The sequence below is a fragment of the Polyodon spathula genome, chromosome 4 (assembly GCF_017654505.1).
Source record: "Polyodon spathula isolate WHYD16114869_AA chromosome 4, ASM1765450v1, whole genome shotgun sequence".
In the NCBI taxonomy this organism is placed as follows: domain Eukaryota; kingdom Metazoa; phylum Chordata; class Actinopteri; order Acipenseriformes; family Polyodontidae; genus Polyodon; species Polyodon spathula.
In genome coordinates, this window is record NC_054537.1 from 51051474 (window position 1) to 51075979 (window position 24506).

The window sequence follows — 24506 nt, forward strand, 5'->3', positions numbered from 1 at the left end:
ATTGTTCTAATATGAGATAGTGTTCTGATATTGGTTGTTATCTCCTGAGATACAATGGACATCATTATCAAAAATAACTGAACAGTCTGTTATGGCGTAATCATGTCTTTTTCTGATTTTTTTTATCAGTCCTGGAACAGAAACAACATCCTAACCATTTTTTCTTGACCTGTAATGCAATACTTTGTGCTGTTTTGTGATCTTGGTTAGAATACAATGCATTTTTTTTAAATATTTTTTATAAATAATTTTTATTGGTCTTTGTACCATGTACGTTAATAAAACATGACAAACCCATAAACAGGTGCAGATAGAACACTATCAGCCTGACTGCACACTACAGCAGGAACATTGACAATGCAATGGTTGGTATTCAATATCTAGCATGAAAACACTCTGAATCTTAAGTAATGAACGCAGAGACTGTAGAACTAATGATAAAAAATATTAACAGTTTAGTTGTTTTTTTTTTACATGCACATGCAGATTGAAAAAGTAAAAATCACAACATTAATAAACTGTCTTTATCAGTGGTTGGTTATACTTGTTATATTTGGGCTAATGACTGCATTAGTAGTTACAAAGATTTCATATTTTGTTTGCATGACCTTTAATTTCCTTTTCTGGGAATGCAGCAATAAGGGAAACAATCTTGATAATGTTTTTTTTATTTTTTATACTGTTTGAGTGAATCATGTACGTTAATATACAGTTCAAATTAACATTGTATCCCATATGCAACACCATCACATATAAAAAACAGTTAACTGGCTTATCTTTTGCAACCCCCCAACAAAGCAACATGTCAATATGTGCAAAAGAAAGTGACAATATACAATAAACTTGGTTGTATTACATGAGATGCATGAACTACAATATGCTGACCATAGACATTCAATTAAAACTTTGCACTTATTTCATGATCTGTATAATGCAAAAAGCACATTTCACATTTTTGAATACATGTCTCCTTTTATAGAAAAAGAATAAGCTACTGTATATACTTATACTGCAGAGCCACATTGTTAGATACACTTATTTAAACTCTAATTTAAGTTTAAAAAAGAGCTAAACCCATTTTTTCCCCTGATTTGTATAACTAAGCTCAGAACTGCCCTCAACTCAAAACCTGTGTAAATAGTGATTTATAATAATGTGTCAGGCCATTTATATAGCTGGTTTTGGCTACCACAGAATATAGGATGTCAAATACTAAATAAACTTTTAAAAAAATGGAATGCTGATGTGTAACTGTATGTAAGTAATGTAATTTAGTATTTAGGGGTTACTATGTAACCTTAAACTTAACACATCTAATATGAATGATAAGTTTACAGTATTTACTGATTTTGAGAATTAGTAAACTAATGAATATTGTGATGCTACATAATAGTTTGATTACTTCTGTACTGCTCAGAGAAAGAAAACAACAATTTCCAAATCTATCTTTACATATTCAAAAGGTATTATCAATACAGTAGCTTCAGCTTTATTGCAAACTTGCACTATTTTTCCCAAACGTAGAAAAAATGCTGTTCATGAGAAAACATTAGGTTATTATCATATCCCTGGCTCCCTGAAATAGAAATGTAACCACTACCTCATGGGTATTAATGCTTTGATACCGTCTAACCTGAATAGATATTCCAAAACTGCATGTAGTGCCAGTGACTCAGTCGAGGGCATAAAGAGACTACTGACACTCAAACATAATTTTTCCCTCAAGAATCCTGCAATAAGACGCAGCCGCAGCGACCTTGAAGGTGAATGGTTACAGTTCTATTTCAGGGAACCAGGGTTATGATAATAACCTACATTCCCTTTCAAGTATGAAATGTAACCATTACCTCATGGGTAGACATACCAAAGCCGTCGCAAGGAAAATTGCAGAACAAGTGAAGCGCTACAAGGCTCAGCCGAGGCCAAGTAACAGGCCAAAAAAATTGAGGAGAAACTCACCTCCAATTTTATGCTGTAAGGGTTGAGCTCGAGGCCGCCCTTAACACTATTTTTCCAAACCCAGGGTGTGGTGATCCACGACATTCAGCCGTTAGAACCGCGTAAAAGTGTGGGGCGTAGCCCACACTGCTGCATTGCAAATGACTGACAGTTTTGCCCCACAATAAAGCCCACGAAGTTGTCATGCCCCTGACTGACTGGGCAGTGAGCTTTTCTGGAGGGCAAGTTGGCTCGCTCATATGCAGTCTGAACCTTGTCTGTGATCCAGCTTGATAGCCTCTGTTTAGACAGAGCTTTCCCATGGGACTTCGCTCCATAACAGTTTTATCCACATAATAAGCTAGTGCCTGCACTGGGTAAAGTGTATGGAGCTGCTGCTCTCTCTGACTGGAAAAGAGCTCTACTGCCTGATTCATGTGGAATGCTGAGATGTCTTTTTTGGCAAAAAAGCAGTATTAGTGTGAAGTGTGACTTTCGCCTTGGCTTCTGCAAAAATTAAGCAGGCTTTTGCAAATGAAAAAGCTTGCATCTCACTCACCTGCTTAGCAGATGTAATAGCAAGCAAGAGAGCCACTTTCGTTTGTTAAATATTTCAGCTCTGTTGATGCAGGGGCTCAAAGGGAGGCTTCATAATCTCTATCACAATAGGTGACAAACACAAGCGAACAATCCGATACAACATTATGTGTCACTTTTCTGTTCATATATCTCTCTTTCTCTCAGGCGGTGAAAGGAAAAATGATGACGTTTTGAGTGTCAACAGTCTCATTATACCCTCGGGGGCGAGCGCGACTGCGTCACTGGCACTACGTGCAGATTTGCAATATCTATTCAGGTTAGAAGGTATCAAAAGATTAACACCCATGAGGTAATGTTTACATTTCGTACTTGAAAGGGAACTAATAGGAAACTACAGGTGCATGTACAAACTTAACCCTTATCTTAGCGCTATATGATAACATATCCTGACAGAAATTACGTTGGAACCTCACTGGACTTCTAGGTTTCAGTCCATGCAATATTTTTTTTGTTCTCAGAGTTCCTTCTTCAGCTCAACAAAACTAATTCTGGACTAAACGGGTTAAAATGAAATTCCTGGTTGTTCATTGTTCATTGTGGCATAATATTATTCCCACAAAAAAACAAAAAACTTTTGGATACAAATGTGTGTCTCAACATGCAATTGCATTTTAATGGTTTTCAAACTTGTATGTTTTAAACCCATTTATTTTGGTTCCAGGGCCATGTTTCAAACTACCTGTATCCAGATTATTTAAACACAAAAACACCTTGGGGCAGGCACATGGAAACAAGGGATAATGTTTTTTTTTTCAGTTTAAGAAAAATGGTATAAGCTTTGCACAATGTCCTTTACTGTAGCGTCAGTGCCATCTAAAAAATGCTGTACAGCACACAAACTTACTATAACAATACAAATCTGCATTTTTTTTTTTGTTACACATTACATCTGCAAGATAAGAATGGGTTGTCACTGAGATCAGTCTGGTATGAAACAGAGATGCTGGTTTTCAAGCAAATCCCTGTAGAAAAGTCTATTAGTAAATGCATATAAAATGATTATATAAAAATCTAGGTTGTCCATGAAATTACTTGCAGAGGAGCAGGGTTTATGGTAGTCTATTTCCATGAAGAGAAATGGATAACACCTCCTCTGCCCATTCTGAACAGCCTATCGACCCAAATCCAGAATACATTCCAGACACAGTAGACTATTCACAGTCGGGAGACCCCATTTCTTCACAGTTGACAGGAGATTAAGATAGCTCACACTGATGAACAGTTGTGTTCTTTTAAAAAAAAAGGGACCTCAGGGAAAATGCTTCCATGAATATGTCACCCGCAGTTCCACATAGGTTTCTCCCAAGTGTTACGGTGTAGCTGCTCGAAAGACCCTTGGTTCCTATCCTCAGTCGATAAACCTCTGGCATGCTTTCTTCCAACGACAGGCTGTGCACCACATGTCCCTGTTCTCCATTCCATATACCTTGCGGCATTTCTTCCCCTCCCCACGAGACTTCCTGTCAACACATTGGACAATTTATTAACTTGCACTCTTATACAGCAGCAGTAACAGCAGTCTTTGTTCCTATTAGAATAACAACATCCTCACCCTGCTTTTGCTACTGATATTTTGTTTTCAGAGGTTTGTATTACTGCACCAGTAAAACTTATGTTGCCTGTAACATAAGACTTGAATAAGGAAAACAAGCACTTCACTCCAATGACTAGCACTGTGAGAGTATAATGGCTTCATTTGGATGGAAGTTACAATAACGCCTGGAAAACAAAAAGATAAATGGCAAGCAAGTGGGAGTGTTGTTATGCCAGTCAGAGATAAACACTGATTATTATACAAAAGTCCTTTTCAATTGTTGTCTAGAAGTGCCGTGAAATAAACAGAATATTTTTCTATAAAACTATTACTTACTGTTTTTTTTTAGTTGCAGATTGAACTGTAGACTACATCTGGAACTGGAGGCCCGGTTTGATATTGTAACAGGATAAAGGCAGAAAAGGCACTGAAGTGTGAACTGCCCTGCCAGCTCATGCTCTTGAAAGTTAATCCCCTTACAACTAATACACTTGATTTTATAACAACTGAGCACTAAATCCAAACAATGTGAGCATTGTGACAATAACATTTATCATTTATCCAGGAACAGACCCCTGGAACTGCAGGAAGTAATTGAATGGTCTGAAAAATATCATCAAAAATCATGGTTTAAAAAAAAACAAAAAATCTGTTTGCCATCTGTTTGCATGAGCTCTACATTGTCATGGCAGTGTACTGAAGGTAAGATAAAGGGAATTCAGTCAGAAAAATCTGTGTGACATAAACAACACTGATTAAAGTTTAGACAACAAATACTACATTAATACATTATATCTTTGGCTTCGCCCTTCAAGGTACCCCTGACCATAATTCAGTTTGCTGACAGAGGAGTCTTCCAGGAGTCTGGAAGCCACGGGAAAACCCTGACGCACAACAGGGATGAATGGATTGAGGTAAGATATAAAGCCCTTTCTAGCTGATCGTTCGAAGTTATACTAGCCAATTGACTGAAGAATGTCTGGTTGGAGGCACTTAATATGCTTGATGTTTATGATTTTAATCTAGCTTAAAAGCGAGTTCCCTGCTTGAACCAGCATTTTTCTGAATTTATTTAATTTACTGTGACAGAGAAAGAATGAATCTTGGTTATAAATCTCCCACCCGACCTGTGAGGCGCTGTGTAAAGGGAACAGTGTACCCTGGACTGGATGGTCACACAATTAATTCCAAGGGTGAGGTAGAAATCCGCCATCTGGAAAGGGGATGGAGCTACGGTGCACCAAGTCATCGCTCCAGAGGGAAAGCGATGTGGCAACCGCGGATTGGAGGAGAAAGGGTTGCACTCGCTAACCAAGGGGACGTGGCTAGGTGATCTATTCCTTTTGTTTATGGTTAAGAGAAATGCTGAAGGACGAAAGTAAAATAACCGTGAATGTTTAGACTTGTTTTGTCGAGTCTAATTGTACTGTTTGTTATTATTTATCCGTAGCTGTCGCTTAGGCCAGCACAAACCCGGACAACATTTCACCATTGTTCACTGATAAATTGTAATTACACCACTTGCACATTAGCACTTACTGTGGTTTTGTGATAATGTGTGTGTGTGTCTTGTGGGTGTTTAATACTGTCTATATTATTTCAGGACTGTAACTCACAGTTTAAACAGTGCAATACACATTGGATTAAAACCTTTTCCCAAATAAAACATTGTTTGGACTTTGCAATCACTTTTACTCCTGCACACTATAGCCACTTTGCCACAGGTAAATACAGTCATATAAATACAAATTATACTGCATGAGTTTAACTGAACAATTCCCTACATCTTACCCTTAGTACAATGCCATTCCCAACGTAGATCTCTCATTGTGATATTTGAAAGAAAATGGCAAACACTAACTTGATATTACATTTATAACATAATTTTCACTTCAGTCACAGCTTTAAAATAGTCAGCACATCCCCAGTTTGTGTTAACAGTTTTATTGAAAGACCCCCACAAACAGACATACAGATAATTCTACAATGACCAGAAACAAGCATTACCTGAGTCCCACTGCAGTTCTGGGTGGTGATGACAGCACAGCATGGGTCTGTGGATGATGTTCGCCAAATCCATGGGTACGGATGTGTGTCGGTGATGCCTACAATCCCAACAGATAAGTAAAACAATGTTAAAAGTAACCAAAAGTCTCTAGACGGATCCAGAATGACTAGGCATTCTGCAAGTGTGTTATTAAAATTTGTCTGGCTAGGTTAGGAACAGAGTTCAAATATTTTGCTCTAACCTCAGCAGCACTTTGGTGGCACCACCACCTGAGGCTTGAAACTACAGCTTGGATTGCAAAAAGTCAGCTTTGATCCCCAAACAATCATTTATACTTGGGAAATGTAAAAACACAAAACTATTATGTAGAATCACAACATTCATTAGTTTTCTAAACAAATACAAGCCTACATTTAGTTGTTATGAGCAGTTTTGAAAAACACACCTTATGGCAATGATGTGAGTCATGATGTGGTTCCCTGAAATAGAAATGTAACCATTACCGAACAGACATTTACCTCCTAAAGATTCGAATCCTGAATATTGTATACCAAAGCTGGTCACTGAGCCTGTGACGCAGTCCTGACTCCAGTGTAATTTTTCCTTCGAGCCTGCTATAATCATGGATGTAGTGACCTTGAAGGTTATATTTCTATTAAGAACATAATCTCCATTTTTGACCCCTGGTCTTTGTTTCATTTTTCAGGTCCCTGGGTCGACATTGTCTATAACTTTTAGAATTATGAATGCTTGAATCAGCTATGAGATAAGCCCCATCTTTTTCCAGAGAAAAAACTACTAGAGACCAGTGCTTTACGTCTTTTTGATGATGTCGGACAGGGTCCGACATTGGACTGGAAAGGGAAAATTGTAATGTCAGACCTGGTCTGGAAAAGGGTTAAATGTAATTTACTGTGTGTCTGCCCAGTTCTGAATGTTGCCTCGATCATTTTGAATTGTCACTCCTCCTATTTTTGTGCTGTCTGCAAATTTAACAGGTTTGCTTACATACCAGAATCTAAATCATTAATGTAGATTAGGAATAGCAGAGGACCTAATACTGATACATATGGTACTGGTTACCTCGCTCCATTTTGAGGTTTCTCCTCTAATCAGTACTTTCTGTTTTCTACATGTTAACCACTCCCTAATCCATGTGCATGCATTTGCTTGAATCCCTAGTGCACTCAGTTTGAGAATTAGTCAAAACCTTTCTGGAAATCTAAATAAGCCATGTCATATGCTTTGCAATTGTCCATTGTTGATGTTGTAGCCTCAAAAAAATCAAGCAAGTTAGTTAGACATGATCTCCCTTTCCTAAAACCATGCTGTCTGTCTCCCAGGATACGGTTACCATATAGGTAATTTTCCATAAGTTTATATGTAATAGCTTATTGGCTTACTGGTCTGTAGTTACCTGGTTCGGTTTTGTCTCTATTTTTGTGGCTCGGTATTATGTTTGCAATTCTCTAGTCTGTCAGTACCAGAACCAGGGTTATGATAATAACCTAATGTTCCCTTTCAAGTACGAAATGTAACCATTACCGAATGGGTGAGTGTACCAAAGCCATTGCAATTGCAGAATGACCAAAATGCTACAAGACTAAGCTGAGAGGCTGCCCTGTGCCTTACCATTAGGTACTCCAATAACACGTTGCTAGGGTGAAAAAATGTAGGAAGAGTTTTAACTTTATCCCTGTGTTGTAAGGATCAACTGGGAAGCTGCCCTTAATACTGTAGTTCCAAAAACAGGGTTCTGACGATCCACAACATTTAGCCTGCAGAACCTAGTAAAGGTATGGGGAGTAGCCCACACCACTGCACTGCAAATGTCATTGACAGGTGCACCCCGGAATAAAGCCCACGAAGTTACAAGGCCCTTGTTTGAATGGGCCATGAATGGACTTTTCTGGAGGGGGAAAGTTTGGCCATCTATCCACTTAGACAGCCATTTCTTAGACAGTGCTTGTCCACAGGACTTTGTCCCATAGAGGATGAAAACTGTTCAGACTGCCTCCAACCTTTTTGTCTTGTCAACAATATACACCATGGCCTGAACTGGGAAAAGCATATGGGGCCATCGCTCCCTGTCAGACTGGAAAGGCGGTGAATGGCAGCCTTCAATTCCACGACTGGTTAACATGGAAAGCCAAGGCAGTCTTCGGCAAGAAGGCAGGATTGGTATGGAATGTGAACTTTGTCCTGACCTCTGTAAAAAAATAAGTAGGCTTTCTGAGGTGATTGCCAGCAAGATAGCAATTTCAGCTCAGGTGAATGCAGGTGTTCAAATGGAAGCTTCATAAGTTCATTAAGCACCATGTTTATCCCCCAGCTAGGAACAATGTCCTTCATAGGCGGAAAAAGCCAACTAGACCCTCTTATAATCGTCCTGTCAGGAAGCAAGCTCCTGGGGAGTCAATCTTGACATGCCAAGCTGAAATAGCTGCCAGATAGACCATTACAGTGGAGGGGGATTTCTCCTCATCGAAAAAGGTCCTTCAAAATTGCAGTATAACTGCCATGGGACAAGTTGTGCGGTTAAACCCAAAAGGCAGATATCACGTCTGAAAGACTCCCTACTCGTACCCGTACTCGGAATGCATGGACGCAGACATTCTGTAGGCTGTTGACAACCCTGTTGGAAAGTCCCAGATGGCTTGAATGCAGCCGTTCAGGATCCAGCACCAGAGCTGCAGACTCTATGGGGGCAGGCCACCATAAGGTCCCCTGCACCTGGCTGAGCAGCTCACAGTGCATCGTCAGTCTCCATGGCTGACTGCTCAGGAGCTGCAACAGGGTCTCAACCCAGATTATTTTTTGATTCTTTGAGGGAAGGCATATAAAGGATGCCTGGGCTACTGCTGTGCTAACGCATCTATACTCAGCAGTTCCTCACCTTCTATTATGGAGAACCAGAGGGAACAGTGGATGATTTGTAGGAGACCAAGTGCTTTATCTCTGCTCTCCCGAACCTCTCCCAGATAAGGCTCACCACCTTGGGGTGAAGCCTCCAGTCTGAGCTGCTAAGTATTCCCCTTAAAAAGGGGATCCGCAGCTGATTTCGTCACTCCGGCAGATTAACTGCCTGAAGTGAAAAGTTCTTGTGTGCTGTAGGCACAACTGCCTGAAATTAATAACTATTTGATATAAGGACATATCTGAACTAATCTGTTGGATTCAATTTTGAGCACACAATATGCAGTGCAGCATGTGAACTATTGACTGGAGCAGCTGCTGAGTCACCCTACAAGAAGGAGAAGGGGATTGAGCCGCGAGCCAGCGGACTAACTGAACCCGATACAAAGGGGTCTCTACAGGATCATGAGTACTTTGGAACATCTGATCAGAATTTACGGAGGAAACAGAAAGCTGGAGACAGCAGAAGGGAAGTCATAAAGATCATGGGGCCATCCTATGCAGGGTGAGATCACCCATGGCCCAAAACAATGGAAGACAGTTGTAGGGGGAAATGTACAGATCTTTCTGATAAAATCCTAAGAGAACTGGTAATTTGCAGCTAGAACTTTGAATTGGTTTATGAACTGGTTTCTGAGTCTAACATGGCTCCCTAAGAGAAGATAACGCTAAGCTTCATACCTCTTGACTGCAAGAAGATTCTGTACCTGGCAAAAAATGAACGTCAACAAAAGCTCAGTGTTCAGAACTCCTGCTAATAGGAAAAAGAGATGTCTGTGTGTCAGTTTATCTATACATCAAAAAGAACCATTCCCGGCTCGGACACAAGCTTCTGTTCCTAGTTTAACAGTATAACAAGACGGTGTCTGACTTTCAAGAAGAAAACATATAGGATGTGTGTGAAACTTCTACTTGAGTTTTGAAGATAAAGGAGCCCATCTTGGGTTTGAAAATTTGCGGAAATGAAGCAAAGACATAATTACAATGGAAGACTTGCTCTGCAGACTTTTGGGGTCTTCTTCAAAGGACCATTGAGTATAATTCCCTTACCTTTCCCTTGTGGAAATAGTGTAATTAATGGTAATTATAACACATATAAATTGATAAAACACTTCTTACATTGCACTTTTAATGTGCGTATGAAAAACCTCTGAGTTTGAAACCTGTTAAAAAGTAACTAAGCTGCTTAACTCATATTGTCATATGAAGTGCTTATTTGAAAGTATACTTGTGTAATTGTTAGGAAACAATTGTAGTTCAGCGTTGTGATATGTTATTAGATAAATTGGAGTTGAACAAGTTTTGTTTTGCATTTGAATAATAGATGCTTTTGTTTAATTAGTTATTTAGTCTGTGAGCATTTAGACCAGGACCACTATCTATGTAGTGAGCTGACGTCATCACCTGCTAGCAGAGCTGCGCAGCCTGTACTGAGATTGAGACAGAGGAGTGACTGTACTGTGTTAGAATGAAATGCTGAACCTATACTCACTGTTAAGAAAACAATAGGTATCTACTTGTACTGTAGTTTAATTGTGTTATTGAGAAACAACATATATATAGAAGCATCTACATCCAATTAATGAGTTTTACTGGTGCTGCAGTGATATATGTGTGACTCATTATCTTGTGATGATTTTCTAAGTTTTTCCTTTCTGTACCATTAGTATTATTATCTAATAAACTGCTACGATATTTTAACCTACCTTGTTGTGGTTGAGGGTGTTTTGTATGTTCATTGTAATTCCTCAATTTTATACACGTCAATAAATAAAATTATTATATTGAGGTCTTAATTAACGTGAATGAATATTCAGATTATTTAACAGATAACTAATAGATTGTTTGTTTAGTCTGTGATCTAATATGGTAATGGTCATATAGTATTCATTTAAGTTGATTAACACACATTACTTTGAACTACATTAATTATTCAAATTAATTAATGATTTAAATTATTAAACAAACTAATATGATTAGCACCACAGTGCTCACAGCAAAGCTTGTGAGCCACATAAATGAGACTGGGTTATCGCAGGCTCATATACAGGTTGACCTGTCTGAGGTCGAGTATCAGTCTGAGGACACCATCCTGCTTCAGCACTAGGAAGTACCTGGAGTAGACGCTTCCTCCAACTTGAAGGTGTTATCACAGAGTGACCTTAAAACCCATCTTCCCTTGTACAAGGTGCAAGCACCTTTTTTGAGTGAAAGGTGTATGCAGCAGAGATGGATGGCTCTTTGATAGAAACTGTTTAATTTATTTGAAGTTTGCCCACTGATGATGGTAATGATAATGTAGAGATGGGAGCCCAGCTAACAAGATCTAAGTTTTTGCAGGTATCAAGTAAAGACCCTGGTCACCCACACCTGTGATGTAAAATGCTGGATGCAAAGGCCTGTTGTGGTGTTCGCAGAGCCACTTTGAGCTGAGCCAGGAAGTAAATTCAAATCTTCCTTGGAACAAGCTGACTTATTAGATATGGATTGGATGACGCAGAATGAAATACATTGCTAATAGTAATGTTGTAGGATTCTGTATTTTGTATCCTTTTGAGTAAGTCTGTGTAAAGTCTTTGAAAAAGAGAGCTCCTGGTATCAAAAGGTCAGACAGACCTGCTGAAAGTTCCAAACCTCCCTTATCAGGCAAAAGCATCTTTTTTAATTAGACTCAGTTCCTTAAAACATTTTTCTTTTTTTCTCTGCATTTTCCGGAGAAAAAACGACTAGAGACCTGTGCTTGGCGTCTTTTTGTCCTTTTTGATCTGACTGAAAAGGAAAAATTTTAATGTCGATCCTGGCCTGATATAGGTTAAAGTGTTAAGAGCGGTGCTGGTCATGGAAAGTGCTTTTTGACAGCCGAAGCAAGACTTGCTGGTAATCAGCAGTTTTGTAAACAAGGCCTTTCTATAATGAGCAAAATTAACTACCGAAATACCTTTTGGTACCAGGATAAGGGAGTATATGGGGTAATGTCCGTTCTCTTCATTATATTATAAAAATTAATGAACACTTGGCAGCTGATGCGAGCATTTCATTTAAATTAGAAACATTGTCTACTGATAAGTATCAGTCTTCTAATAAGTATCAGATCTTATCAGAAAGGTAGCGACTTTAATTGGGATGATGTTTGTGAACCAAAAATGACTTTATCAGGTGAATTTGGAAAAGTGCTTACAGTAGAGTTTCATATTAATTAAAAAAATAGCCTTGAAAGGTAAACAGGATGTCTGAAACCTGCTTGTGCAGGAGATTTTTAGAAACAGAGAGAGGTCAGGCATGGCACAGTTAATATGATGCTATTATATTTAACATGTTCATTATAGCCTAAATTTAAATGAAAATAACTGGACTGGCCAATGGTTAGTGGTTTGATTCAAAGGCTCAGTGATAAACCCCTACAGTGTTTGTCCCATACTTTGTTAACACATATTTGTATATGAAGTTAAACTGGCCCATTGACAACACACTGAAAAGGTAACATAATATGCTTCTAAGAGAGAGATATATTTTTGAATCAGGTTAATATAATCAAACAGAGCTTTAAAATTGTCACACTTTGCTGCCTTATAGCCTGGAATTAAAATGCATTTAAAAAAAAAAAATCAATTATCTACTACAGTGCCAATAGAAAGTCTACAAATTTTTCACCTTTTGTTGCCTTATAGCCTGGAATTAAAATGCATTAAAATATATATTTTTGTATTTTTTTCATTTATCTACACATCCTTCTCACAACTTTCAAGTGAAAAAAATATTCTAGAAATTTGTAGAAAATTAATTAAAAATAAAAATTGATAAAGTGTCCACCCCCCTTGTAATAGCAATCCTAAATTAGCTCAGGTGTAACCAATTGCCTTCAAAATCACACACCAAGTTAAGTAGCCTCCACCTGTGTTAAATTGTAGTGATTCACATGATTTCAGGATAAATTCAGCAGTTCCTGTAGGTTCCCTCTGCTGGGTAGTGCATTTCAAAGAAAACACTCAACCATGAGCACCAAGGCGCTTTCAAAAGAACTCCGGGACAAAGGTGTTGAAAGGCACAGATCAGGGGATGGGTATAAAAAAAATATATAAAAGGCCTTGAATATCCCTTGGAGGACGGTCAAGACAATTATTAAGAAGTGGAAGGTGTGTGACACCACGACCCTGCCTAGATCAGGACGTCCCTCCAAACTGGATGACCGAGCAAAAAGGAGACTGATCAGAGAGGCTACCAAGAGGCCAATGGCAACTTTGCAAGAGCTACAGGCTTTTATGGCCAAGACTGGTCAGTGTGCATGTGACAACAATATCCCAAGCACTCCACAAATCTGACCTGTACGGTAGGGTGGCAAGAAGGAAGCCATTACTCAAGAAAGCCCACCTTGAATCCATTTGAAGTATGCAAAAAAACACTAAGGAGATTCTGTAGCCATGTGGCAAAAAGTTGGTGGTCTGATGAAACTAAAATGGAACCTTTTGGCCTTAAATGCAAAGCGTTGTTTGTCGGAAACCCAACACAGCAAATCACCCAAAGAACACTGTCCCTACTGTGAAGCATGGTGGTGGCAGCATCATGTTATGGGGATGTTTCTCATTGGCAGAGACTAGAGCACTTGTCAAGATAGAAGGGAAAGTGAATGAAGCAAAGTACAAAGTACAGTCCTTGAGGAAAACCTGCTGCTTTCTGCAGGAAAGCTGAAACTGGGACGGAAGTTCACCTTTCAGCATGACAACAACTCAAAACACACAGCCAAAGCTACACTGGAGTGGCTAAGGAACAAAAATGTAAATGTCCTTGAGTGGCACATTCAGAGCCCCGACCTAAATCCAATCAAAAATCTGTGGCATGACTTGGATTGCTGTCCATCAACGCTCCCCAAGGAACTTGTCAGAGCTTGAACAGTTTTGTAAAGAAGAATAGTCAAATATTGCCAAATCTAGGTGTGCAAAGTTGGTAGAGACCTGTCCCAACAGACTCACAGTTGTAATTGCTGCCAAAGGTGCTTCCACCAAGAATTAACTTGGGGGGGGTGGAGACTTATCCAATTATCATCTTTCAGTTTTGCATTTTTAATATATATATTTTTTTTCTGAATAAAAACTTTTTTTTTATATGGTGTGTAGATAAATGGAAAAAAAATCCTCATTTAAATGCATTAAATTCTGACACAACAAAATGTGAAAAAAGTTCAAGGGGTTGTAGACTTTCTATAGGCACTGTCTTGTGGGTTTGTGACTAATTTGTGACTAATTTTGTAGTCACTCCATGAAAGGGAGGGGGACCATGCTTGATGCCTGTGGTGCACTGATGCCAATAGTCCTGCTGGATCCCTCAGAAAGGGCCCTGGGCCTGTGGCAGAAAACTCCTAGGACTGCTGTAGTGCCTGTGGCTTAGCCTGCACCTTCTGTCTTTGCACAAAGGGGTGGAACCTATTATGGCCTCTGCGATGAGCAGCCGCAGACCGGTCACGAGCTTCGTCTCTGGCAGGGGGCGCAGCCGGCTGTGATGGTTTTTGGGGCTGCTGGGTTGTAGGCGATAGGCTCATCATCAAAAATCGATTGGCTTGTTTCCCCTATAGGCTAGGGCACTTGCAGTGGTACCGGTTCGGTTCAGTGACTAGCACCGGGTCAGTACCAGGTCGGTTTGGTACCGGTTCAGTGGCTTTAGCACCTGGTTGGTACCGGTACCCATTCAGTAACCTCAGTCTCGGTCCAGGAAGTATTAGTGCACACAAATACTCGCAAATAGAAAAACTATTACAGTAAGTCATTTATCACATACAAAATGTGTTAAAAACACATACAATGTGAATATATACCGATATTAGCAACAATTGTACTTATCTGAACAAGGCTCTCTGTCAGGTCAGTCTTGAAAGGAAAAATGGTGCAGAGATCTGTGAGTGCAGTCTTTTTTATAATTCGGGGGTGGAGTCAGGACTGTGACACAAGATCAGTGAGCAGCTTTGGTATGTAATATTCATGATTCAGGTTTTTATGAAGTAAATACCCATTCGGTAATGGTTACATTTCGTAATTGAAAGGGAACTTATTTGAGACCTCTTTATTCTAAAAAACAAGAACTATATCAAAATTAGATGTGATGACAAATATTTAAACAAGGGTATATTTCCTTATTCACATATTAATGCCCCAAGAAAACACATAATTGTATTTACAGCTCATAGAAATATATTCCAAAGATACAGGCTGTAAACACACGTATATTATTATGACAGGCCAGATGAAAATTATATTACTGTCACATGGAATATAAATAACTAACACACTGAAAATGTCTCTTGAATATGAAATGCATTACAGTTTTCTACATAGCTGACATCCATCCATCCATCCATTATCATTAACCGCTTAATCCTTTACAGTGTCGCGGTGAGCCAGAGCCTAACCCGGCAGACACAGGGTGCAAGGTGGGACCCTGGATGGGACACCAGTCCATTGCAGCATAGCTGACATGTTATGTATAATTAAACTAATCTGATTAATTTACACCTATATTTTATCTCATTAATGTTTCCATTATACAGCTATGGCCAAACGTTTTTCATCTACTTTCCGTTTGTCTCACATTCGCACTCACGTTCCTCCTTCCTCAACACCCACCCCCTTTAGCAAACGCTGTAGGTTTTTATACATGTGTTCATCTACAGATTACCAAACCCTTAATCAATCTGGAGATGACCACAATCTGCATGAGAGTTTTAAATATGCACGGTCGAAAGCCAATTTGTTAATAATTCATTTGCTGCCGACCATGCACTCTCACGAGATGTCTGGCAGAGACGAGCTGCTACTATCGCCCCTGCCAGACCGCATTTAAACAATACAATACATCACCCATTCCAAATAAACAAAAACAATACATTGCATCCAAATCATAATACAATACAACCCCAAAAACCATTAATTAAATAAACTGACAATATACATGTGCATATGCCAATAATTACATTAACAGTTCCCTCACATACACCTAGGTGTTTCCTATTCAACCCTAGAGGCTCTCGCCCTACCACAGTGGCATTTCAAACTATAACATAAAATACTTATTTTTTTTAAATTATTATTAAATTGTCTCAATCCTACAATTCCAGGTGATGGAAAACATTTGGCCATAGCTTTTCATATATGTTGCCCTTTTACTGAAATTTAACAAGATCATGATGCCTCTTGTAAAAAATACTCTGGTTTAGTAGTTTTACTTACAGGGATGCCAGTAAAAGTGACACGTGGAGACTGCCAGGAAATACTAAAGCTGCTGCTGCTCGGGGTGAAGTTGGCAGAGCCTGGAATGTTAACAGGTGCTGTTGCCTGGAAAACAGAATTTTATTTGTAGACCTCCTACAGAAAACTATGTAAAATACTGTCTTCTATGACCATCAGTAGAATACATGACAAGTTATTGCTAAGACACAAAATGCAACATCAGACCCAAATTGCAATTAGTCAGGTCACAGTTATCAACATATATTGTCAGAATATGGGTGTACTATGCAGATGGGTGAAAATATGTGTATATTTCCGCTCCCTACGGCTAATGGACCACAAGCATAACAGGATATAACAGAACAAAACACAGTAAATATAATACACAGTAAAAACATGTAATACAAGTTGAATTTTCCAAAATAGTTTGTTAAAACTTCCTCCATTGTTACAGTAAATAAGCATCTAACGATGTGTTGTGCAGGGTGAGTCATGTAGTCAAAGGAGCACAAGTTTACGTCTTGGCTGTGCAATGTCATCGGTCTTGCTGGAGATTTCTAAAGGAATGTCGCATTGGCGAGGCAAAACAGACAGGGGCTGTTTCTCCTCATAGCACTACGGTGGACCCTACTGGCCAGGTGTCAAGTGAGCCCAAGTGGACACATGCAGGGCTCACTGTCATCCACACCTGAGATGGACATTCTATATGAGGTAGAAAATTATAGGTAAAACAATCGAGAACTATACAAATTCAAATAAATAAAGCCAGATCAGTACATCCCCTCATATTAAAAAACTATCAGAATACCAAAAACTTTTGGTGAGGCAAATCAGCATGCATTTAAAATTTAAAAAAATGACTTATCTTGAAAATCTAATTTACCTTTACCTGATAGGCATGATCTGCATGTACGAGGTAGAGAGTGCTAGGAGCTGAGCGGCTCAGAGGGGCTGTAAGCTTGGACTCATTTTTCATGCAGACACTCTCTGGGAGGCCAGGCTCTGTGCTGGAAAAGATGTGAGGATGGGAGACCACAGATTGCGAGACTGGAGAGAGGCTGCTCAGCCCATCAGCCACTGAGTCTGTGTTCAGTTTAATCTCTGTGTAGTAGAAATCCTCTTCACCATCACTACAGTCAGAGTCACAACTGCGACTGGAAATAAATTCAGAATGAAAACATGGGATCTGTATCGTTGCCCTAGCATAAACGGTTTCATGCACAGTTTTAACACAATTTTTAAAACATGTACCATCATGCACAGCCTCCAAATTACATTAAAAGTCATGTATGTAACATAAGTGGAATAATAATAATAGAACCATATTGTATTGCTTATTTTAAGTAATTGTAGCTAAAAAAACAATTATAAATGTTCCTTGCCATGCACATACATCCATTATATAGGACTCAAATGTGCACTTCTGAAAGAAACACATGTTCTAGCAAACATGTATTTTCTTTTTAAAACATGATCTCTGGTACTACACTAGGTTAAAGAAATCTGTTTGCAAGCCAAAATTAAGACTGTCTTGCACTTCCTGGCTCATTTCACCTAGAGGGTTCCCAACACTACAACGGCTTCTTCCTGTTGCTTCCCCAGTTGACTGACATGCTGTCAGCCAGTACAGCTTTGACCCAGAAAACACATCTAGGGTGAAATAACCAAGGAAGTAAAGCAGTAACAGACTTCCTGGAAAGGAAGTATTGAAACTGAGAACTTTCCTTAAGATAATGTAGGACCAGATGTCTGTTTAAAATAAAAACACCTGTTTTCTATAACATGTGTTTCCCTTTCAATTCGAAAATGACCACCAAAACATTGTTATGGGATACACTCCTGCCTATTGGTAGGTGTCACTGAGCTATTTCTATCAAAGCTGCCGATAGGCCCTCTCCCCTCGGTGACCCCCTCGTGGGTACACGCCTTGCTCTTTTCACTTCTCAAGATTGGTACGGTAAGACCTCTCTGTGTTGCATTGAGCCTTTTTCTTCTAAAAAGCACTGCGTAAGCTACTGCTAGTTAGTCTCATAGATCCCACCTCTCTTGGAGAGGGGTTCTACTCGAGTTCTACTCCTTTCTGGTACCGAAGAGGGACGGTGGCTTTCGCCCCATCTTAGACCAGCAGTTTCTCAACTGGTTTCTGACCGGTTTCTGAAACAGCGGTTTCTGAGACTGCATCCTCAAGTGGTGAAACAGATTTGTGAGAGTTTTTGACCTGCACAAGTCGACCTCTTTGCCACAGCTGAGTCCACTCATTGCCCCCTATGGTTCTCCATAGAGAGATACGGGGGCCCCCTGGGAGTAGACGTGCTAGCTCACCCCTGACTACAGGGGCTCTTGTATGTGTTCCCTCCGCCACCATTATTACCTCTGACACTAGAGAGGATCATGGTAGAGAGAGCACAGGTTTGCTAGTTGCATCCAGATAACCGAGATGCCCATGGTTTGCTCTCCTCTCCGACTTGTTGTCGGGTCCCGCCACGCAAGGACCTCCTGAGCCAAGCGGAGGGGTTATTATGGCACCCGAACCCAGCCCAGCTCCAACTCTGGGTCTGGCCGTAGAACGTAGCCGTCTATTCAGACGAGGTTAACTTTAAGAACAGATCCATCCTTTTTGCCAAAGGTGGTATCCTCATTCCATATTAACCAACCAGTGGTTTGGAAACTTTCAGACCTCCCCCGCACGAGTCAGAGGAGGACCGTAGACAGCACACCTCAACACTTTGGCCCCAATGAGGGGGAGGTAAGGTTGCGTATTGGGGTTGGAGATCTAGGTGGTCTCGGTCCTGGTGGTGTTGGAGATGAGAGAGGAGGTGATGCAAGGCTGCTGTGTTGGGCTGGAAAAGTGAGTAGCCGGTCTTGGCGGAGACCTCGGAGTCTTCGAAATCTTCAGTCAGTATCACAGCATCTTAAAGGCTGTCGGGGTTGTAGCGCCGTATCCATGCCTGGGTTTTGGCGCCGACCACATGGCAAAAGTGCTCCGTGACAATAGCCTTGTCCATCTGTATGCCCATCTTCTGTGAGTCTCCCATGATATTCAGGCAGTGAAGAATGGCTTGTTTTACAAGGTCATATTGGATGGCGTCAGTGTCTGTCATGACCTGGTAGGCTACTTGGGCTTCTCCAATCAAGCATGGTCCCAGCTGGCGAGCCCAGAACTACTTTGGCCATGAAGCGGTGGTAGCCAACCACTTAAATGAGACCAGGTAGGCTTCCGAGTCATCCTCCATTGTCATTGTCTGTGCCCGTGCTTCACGGGTCCCATCACTGGTCCCATTGGTGCATAGGGCAACATTGCGATATTGACCCACTTGATTAAAGCCGTGTACCTCTCCTCTCCTTTTTTCTTCGACCTCCCATCTGCTATCCAGCGCATCCAGCACTGCGAAAAGTGTAGCGTGATCCATCCCATGTTCTGACACCACGTGTCTGATGACATGGTGTACCGTAGCTCTGCCGTCTTTTTAGAGAGCTGACTTCCATCTAACCCTTGGAATGACTTGTCTGACCATCCTTTCTGGGGAACTCTGTTCCCTTTATGCAGTAACCTCGCAAGGAGGGAGATTTATAACCAAGATTAATTCTTTCTTTGTTACATTGGCCTATGAATCAAATTAAGTAAAATGCATGTTTCAGCTTTAACTTCACAACAGAGTGCTTACTTACCCCAAGTGCACAGTGCGTATGTGCTTCTGGATTCCTGTAGCTGTGCACAGAACTTTCCCACAGTTCTTCCACAAGCACTTAAACATCACTTTCATGGAGTTCTGCGAAGGAAAGAATTAAGAAGTGTTACTTGAACAGAAATAAGATTTGATTTAAAGAAGGACAGTTAGCTACCTATAAAACCACCTTTAACCCCTGTGGGAGAAATTAGTAGTTGTAATTGTATGTATTTTGTAAAATCAAACTATGGGAATGTGATGCTGTGATGTTAATTAAGTTTGTATTCCCTTGGGCCAGATGAGATCCTCCCAATAGTACTCAAAGAAATGAAAGAAGTTATTTACAAACTGCTAACCAAGATCATGCAGCAGTCTCTTGACACAGGGGTGGTACCGACAGACTGGAAAACTGCAAACGTAATACCGATCCACAAAAAGGGAAACAAAACTGAACCAGGTAACTACAGACCAGTAAGCCTGACTTCTATTATATGCAAACTTATGGAAACTATAATAAGATCCAAAATGGAAAATTACCTATATGGTAACAGGGTCCTGGGAGACAGTCAACATGGTTTTAGGAAAGGTAGATTGTGTCTAACGAACTTGCTTGATTTTTTTGAGGATGCAACATCAATAATGGATAATTGCAAAGCATATGACATGGTTTATTTAGATTTCCAGAAAGCTTTTGACAAAGTCCCGCACAAAAGATTCATTGTCAAACTGAATGCAGTTGGGATTAAAGGAAACACATGTACATGGATTAGGGAGTGGTTAACATGTAAAAAACAGAAAGTACTGAATAGAGGAGAAACCTCAGAATGGAGTGTGGTAACCAATGGAGTACCACAGGGATCAGTATTAGGTCCTCTGCTATTCCTAATCTACATTAGGTATGAAAGGAAGGGGGGAGAAATCAACAAAAAAACAGAAGGGAGACCGCATCAAAACAAGAACAACAACTCAGGTAAGACAACCATTAAATGTATTTATCTAAATGCTAGAAGTATCAGAAACAAAATTCTAGAACTTGAAGCTACTGCACTAACAGGTAACTATGATGTGATAGGTGTTACAGAAACGTGGTTATCTGAGAGTGATGGGGACGAATATAATATTTGTGGGTATACACTGTATAGGAAAGACAGGCAGGACAAAAGAGGAGGAGGGGTAGCGCTATACATAAGAAACAGTCTTGAAGCCCAGGTGTTAAACCTGGACAAAGAAAATAAAACCGAATCAATATGGGTCAGAATAACAGACAAAAATTCAAAAGGCATAATAATAGGAGCATGCTATAGACCGCCAGATTCAGACGGTGAGCACAATAATCTGTTATACAATGACATTAGAAATGTGTGTAGCAAAGGAGAAGCCATACTAATGGGGGATTTCAACTTCCCCCAAATAAAATGGGAAAACCCGGTGGGTAGCGCGAAGGATGAAATTGAAATGGTGGAAATGACAAATGACTGCTTCCTAACACAATTTGTGAAGGCACCCACTAGAGGGGAGGCATGCCTTGATTTAGTCTTTTCAAATAACGAAGATAGAATAACTAAAACAGAGGTCAGAGAACCACTGGCAAACTCAGACCACAACATGGTCTCATTTGAAGTGTTTTTTAAATCCCCAAAAGTAAAGACTAAAGCTAAGGTTTACAATTTTAGAAAAGCAAACTATGAAGGTATGAAACAGAGACTAACAGAAGTAGATTGGAGTAAAATAGAGAAAACACCCACAGAAGAAGGATGGTTGTTCTTCAAAAATGTAGTACTAGAGGCGCAAAACAATTATATCCCTAAAGTAGACAAATCTAAATGTAAAACTAAATTGCCAAAATGGTTTAATAGATCAATTAAAAAAATATTCAGCGAAAAAAGGCACTTTACAGAGCATTAAAAAAGGACCAAAAAGAAAGTACGCAGAAAGAGTACACAGAACTGCAAACGCAAGTCAAAAAGGAAGTTAGAAAGGCCAAGAGAGAAATAGAAATGAACATTGCTAAGGGGGCTAAAACCAATTCCAAAATGTTTTTCCAATATTACAACAGCAAGAGAACATTCAAAGAGGAGATTAAATGTTTAAGAGATACAAATGGCAAAATCGTAGAGGAAGAAAAAAAAAATAGCAAATATGTTAAATGATTACTTTTCACAAGTTTTTACAAAGGAAGATACTGACAACATGCCCCACATGTCATCCAGTTCCTATCCAGTTTTAAATAACTTTAGCATAACTGAGGCAGAAGTGTTAAAGGGACTAGGAGCTCTTAAAATAAACAAATCCCCTGGGCCGGATGGGATCCTCCCAGTAGTACTCAAAGAAATGAAACAAGTAATTTACAAACCGCTAACCAAGATCATGCAGCAGTCTCTTGACACAGGGGTGGTACCGACAGACTGGAAAATTGCAAACGTAATACCGATCCACAAAAAGGGAAACAAAACTGAACCAGGTAACTACAGACCAGTAAGCCTGACTTCTATTATATGCAAACTTATGGAAACTATAATAAGATCCAAAATGGAAAATTACCTATATGGTAACAGGGTACTGGGAGACAGTCAACATGGTTTTAGGAAAGGTAGATTGTGTCTAACGAACTTGCTTGATTTTTTTGAGGATGCAACATCAATAATGGATAATTGCAAAGCATATGACATGGTTTATTTAGATTTCCAGAAAGCTTTTGACAAAGTCCCGCACAAAAGATTCATTCTCAAACTGAACGCAGTTGGGATTAAAGGAAACACATGTACATGGATTAGGGAGTGGTTAACATGTAAAAAACAGAAAGTACTGAATAGAGGAGAAACCTCAGAATGGAGTGTGGTAACCAATGGAGTACCACAGGGATCAGTATTAGGTCCTCTGCTATTCCTAATCTACATTAGGTATGAAAGGAAGGGGGGAGAAATGAACAAAAAAACAGAAGGGAGACCGCATCAAAACAAGAACAACAACTCAGGTAAGACAACCATTAAATGTATTTATCTAAATGCTAGAAGTATCAGAAACAAAATTCTAGAACTTGAAGCTACTGCACTAACAGGTAACTATGATGTGATAGGTGTTACAGAAACGTGGTTATCTGAGAGTGATGGGGACGAATATAATATTTGTGGGTATACACTGTATAGGAAAGACAGGCAGGACAAAAGAGGAGGAGGGGTAGCGCTATACATAAGAAACAGTCTTGAAGCCCAGGTGTTAAACCTGGACAAAGAAAATAAAACCGAATCAATATGGGTCAGAATAACAGACAAAAATTCAAAAGGCATAATAATAGGAGCATGCTATAGACCGCCAGATTCAGACGGTGAGCACAATAATCTGTTATACAATGACATTAGAAATGTGTGTAGCAAAGGAGAAGCCATACTAATGGGGGATTTCAACTTCCCCCAAATAAAATGGGAAAACCCGGTGGGTAGCACGAAGGATGAAATTGAAATGGTGGAAATGACAAATGACTGCTTCCTAACACAATTTGTGAAGGCACCCACTAGAGGGGAGGCATGCCTTGATTTAGTCTTTTCAAATAACGAAGATAGAATAACTAAAACAGAGGTCAGAGAACCACTGGCAAACTCAGACCACAACATGGTCTCATTTGAAGTGTTTTTTAAATCCCCAAAAGTAAAGACTAAAGCTAAGGTTTACAATTTTAGAAAAGCAAACTATGAAGGTATGAAACAGAGACTAACAGAAGTAGATTGGAGTAAAATAGAGAAAACACCCACAGAAGAAGGATGGTTGTTCTTCAAAAATGTAGTACTAGAGGCGCAAAACAATTATATCCCTAAAGTAGACAAATCTAAATGTAAAACTAAATTGCCAAAATGGTTTAATAGATCAATTAAAAAAAATATTCAGCGAAAAAAGGCACTTTACAGAGCATTAAAAAAGGACCAAAAAGAAAGTACGCAGAAAGAGTACACAGAACTGCAAACGCAAGTCAAAAAGGAAGTTAGAAAGGCCAAGAGAGAAATAGAAATAAACATTGCTAAGGAAGCTAAAACCAATTCCAAAATGTTTTTTCCAATATTACAACAGCAAGAGAACATTCAAAGAGGAGATTAAATGTTTAAGAGATACAAATGGCAAAATCGTAGATGAAGAAAAAAAAAATAGCAAATATATTAAAATGATTACTTTTCACAAGTTTTTACAAAGGAAGATACTGACAACATGCCCCACATGTCATCCAGTTCCTATCCAGTTTTAAATAACTTTAGCATAACTGAGGCAGAAGTGTTAAAGGTACTAGGAGCTCTTAAAATAAACAAATCCCCTGGGCCGGATGAGATCCTCCCAGTAGTACTCAAAGAAATGAAAGAAGTAATTTACAAACCGCTAACCAAGATCATGCAGCAGTCTCTTGACACAGGGGTGGTACCGACAGACTGGAAAATTGCAAACGTAATACCGATCCACAAAAAGGGAAACAAAACTGAACCAGGTAACTACAGACCAGTAAGCCTGACTTCTATTATATGCAAACTTATGGAAACTATAATAAGATCCAAAATGGAAAATTACCTATATGGTAACAGGGTACTGGGAGACAGTCAACATGGTTTTAGGAAAGGTAGATTGTGTCTAACGAACTTGCTTGATTT

At 39.6% G+C, this 24506-nt stretch overlaps 1 protein-coding gene across 2 annotated transcripts in view; it reads right to left on the bottom strand.

Moving 5' to 3' along the window:
* Positions 1-1848: 1848 nt before the first annotated feature.
* Positions 1849-24506, bottom strand: part of znf704 (zinc finger protein 704) — a 149989-nt gene continuing 127331 nt past the window's right edge. Inside the window, exons 5-9 of one of the 2 annotated variants that reach the window (XM_041248058.1) lie at positions 19880-19980; positions 17100-17364; positions 16211-16315; positions 6080-6177; positions 1849-3998 (exon numbers count right to left, since the gene is read on the bottom strand). In XM_041248058.1, the coding sequence (XP_041103992.1) occupies positions 3887-3998; positions 6080-6177; positions 16211-16315; positions 17100-17364; positions 19880-19980 (681 nt within the window). In that variant the 3' untranslated portion in view covers positions 1849-3886. Of the gene's footprint in view, positions 3999-6079; positions 6178-6525; positions 6560-16210; positions 16316-17099; positions 17365-19879; positions 19981-24506 lie in introns of those variants that run through there. The other variant, XM_041248059.1, reaches the window with a different exon arrangement.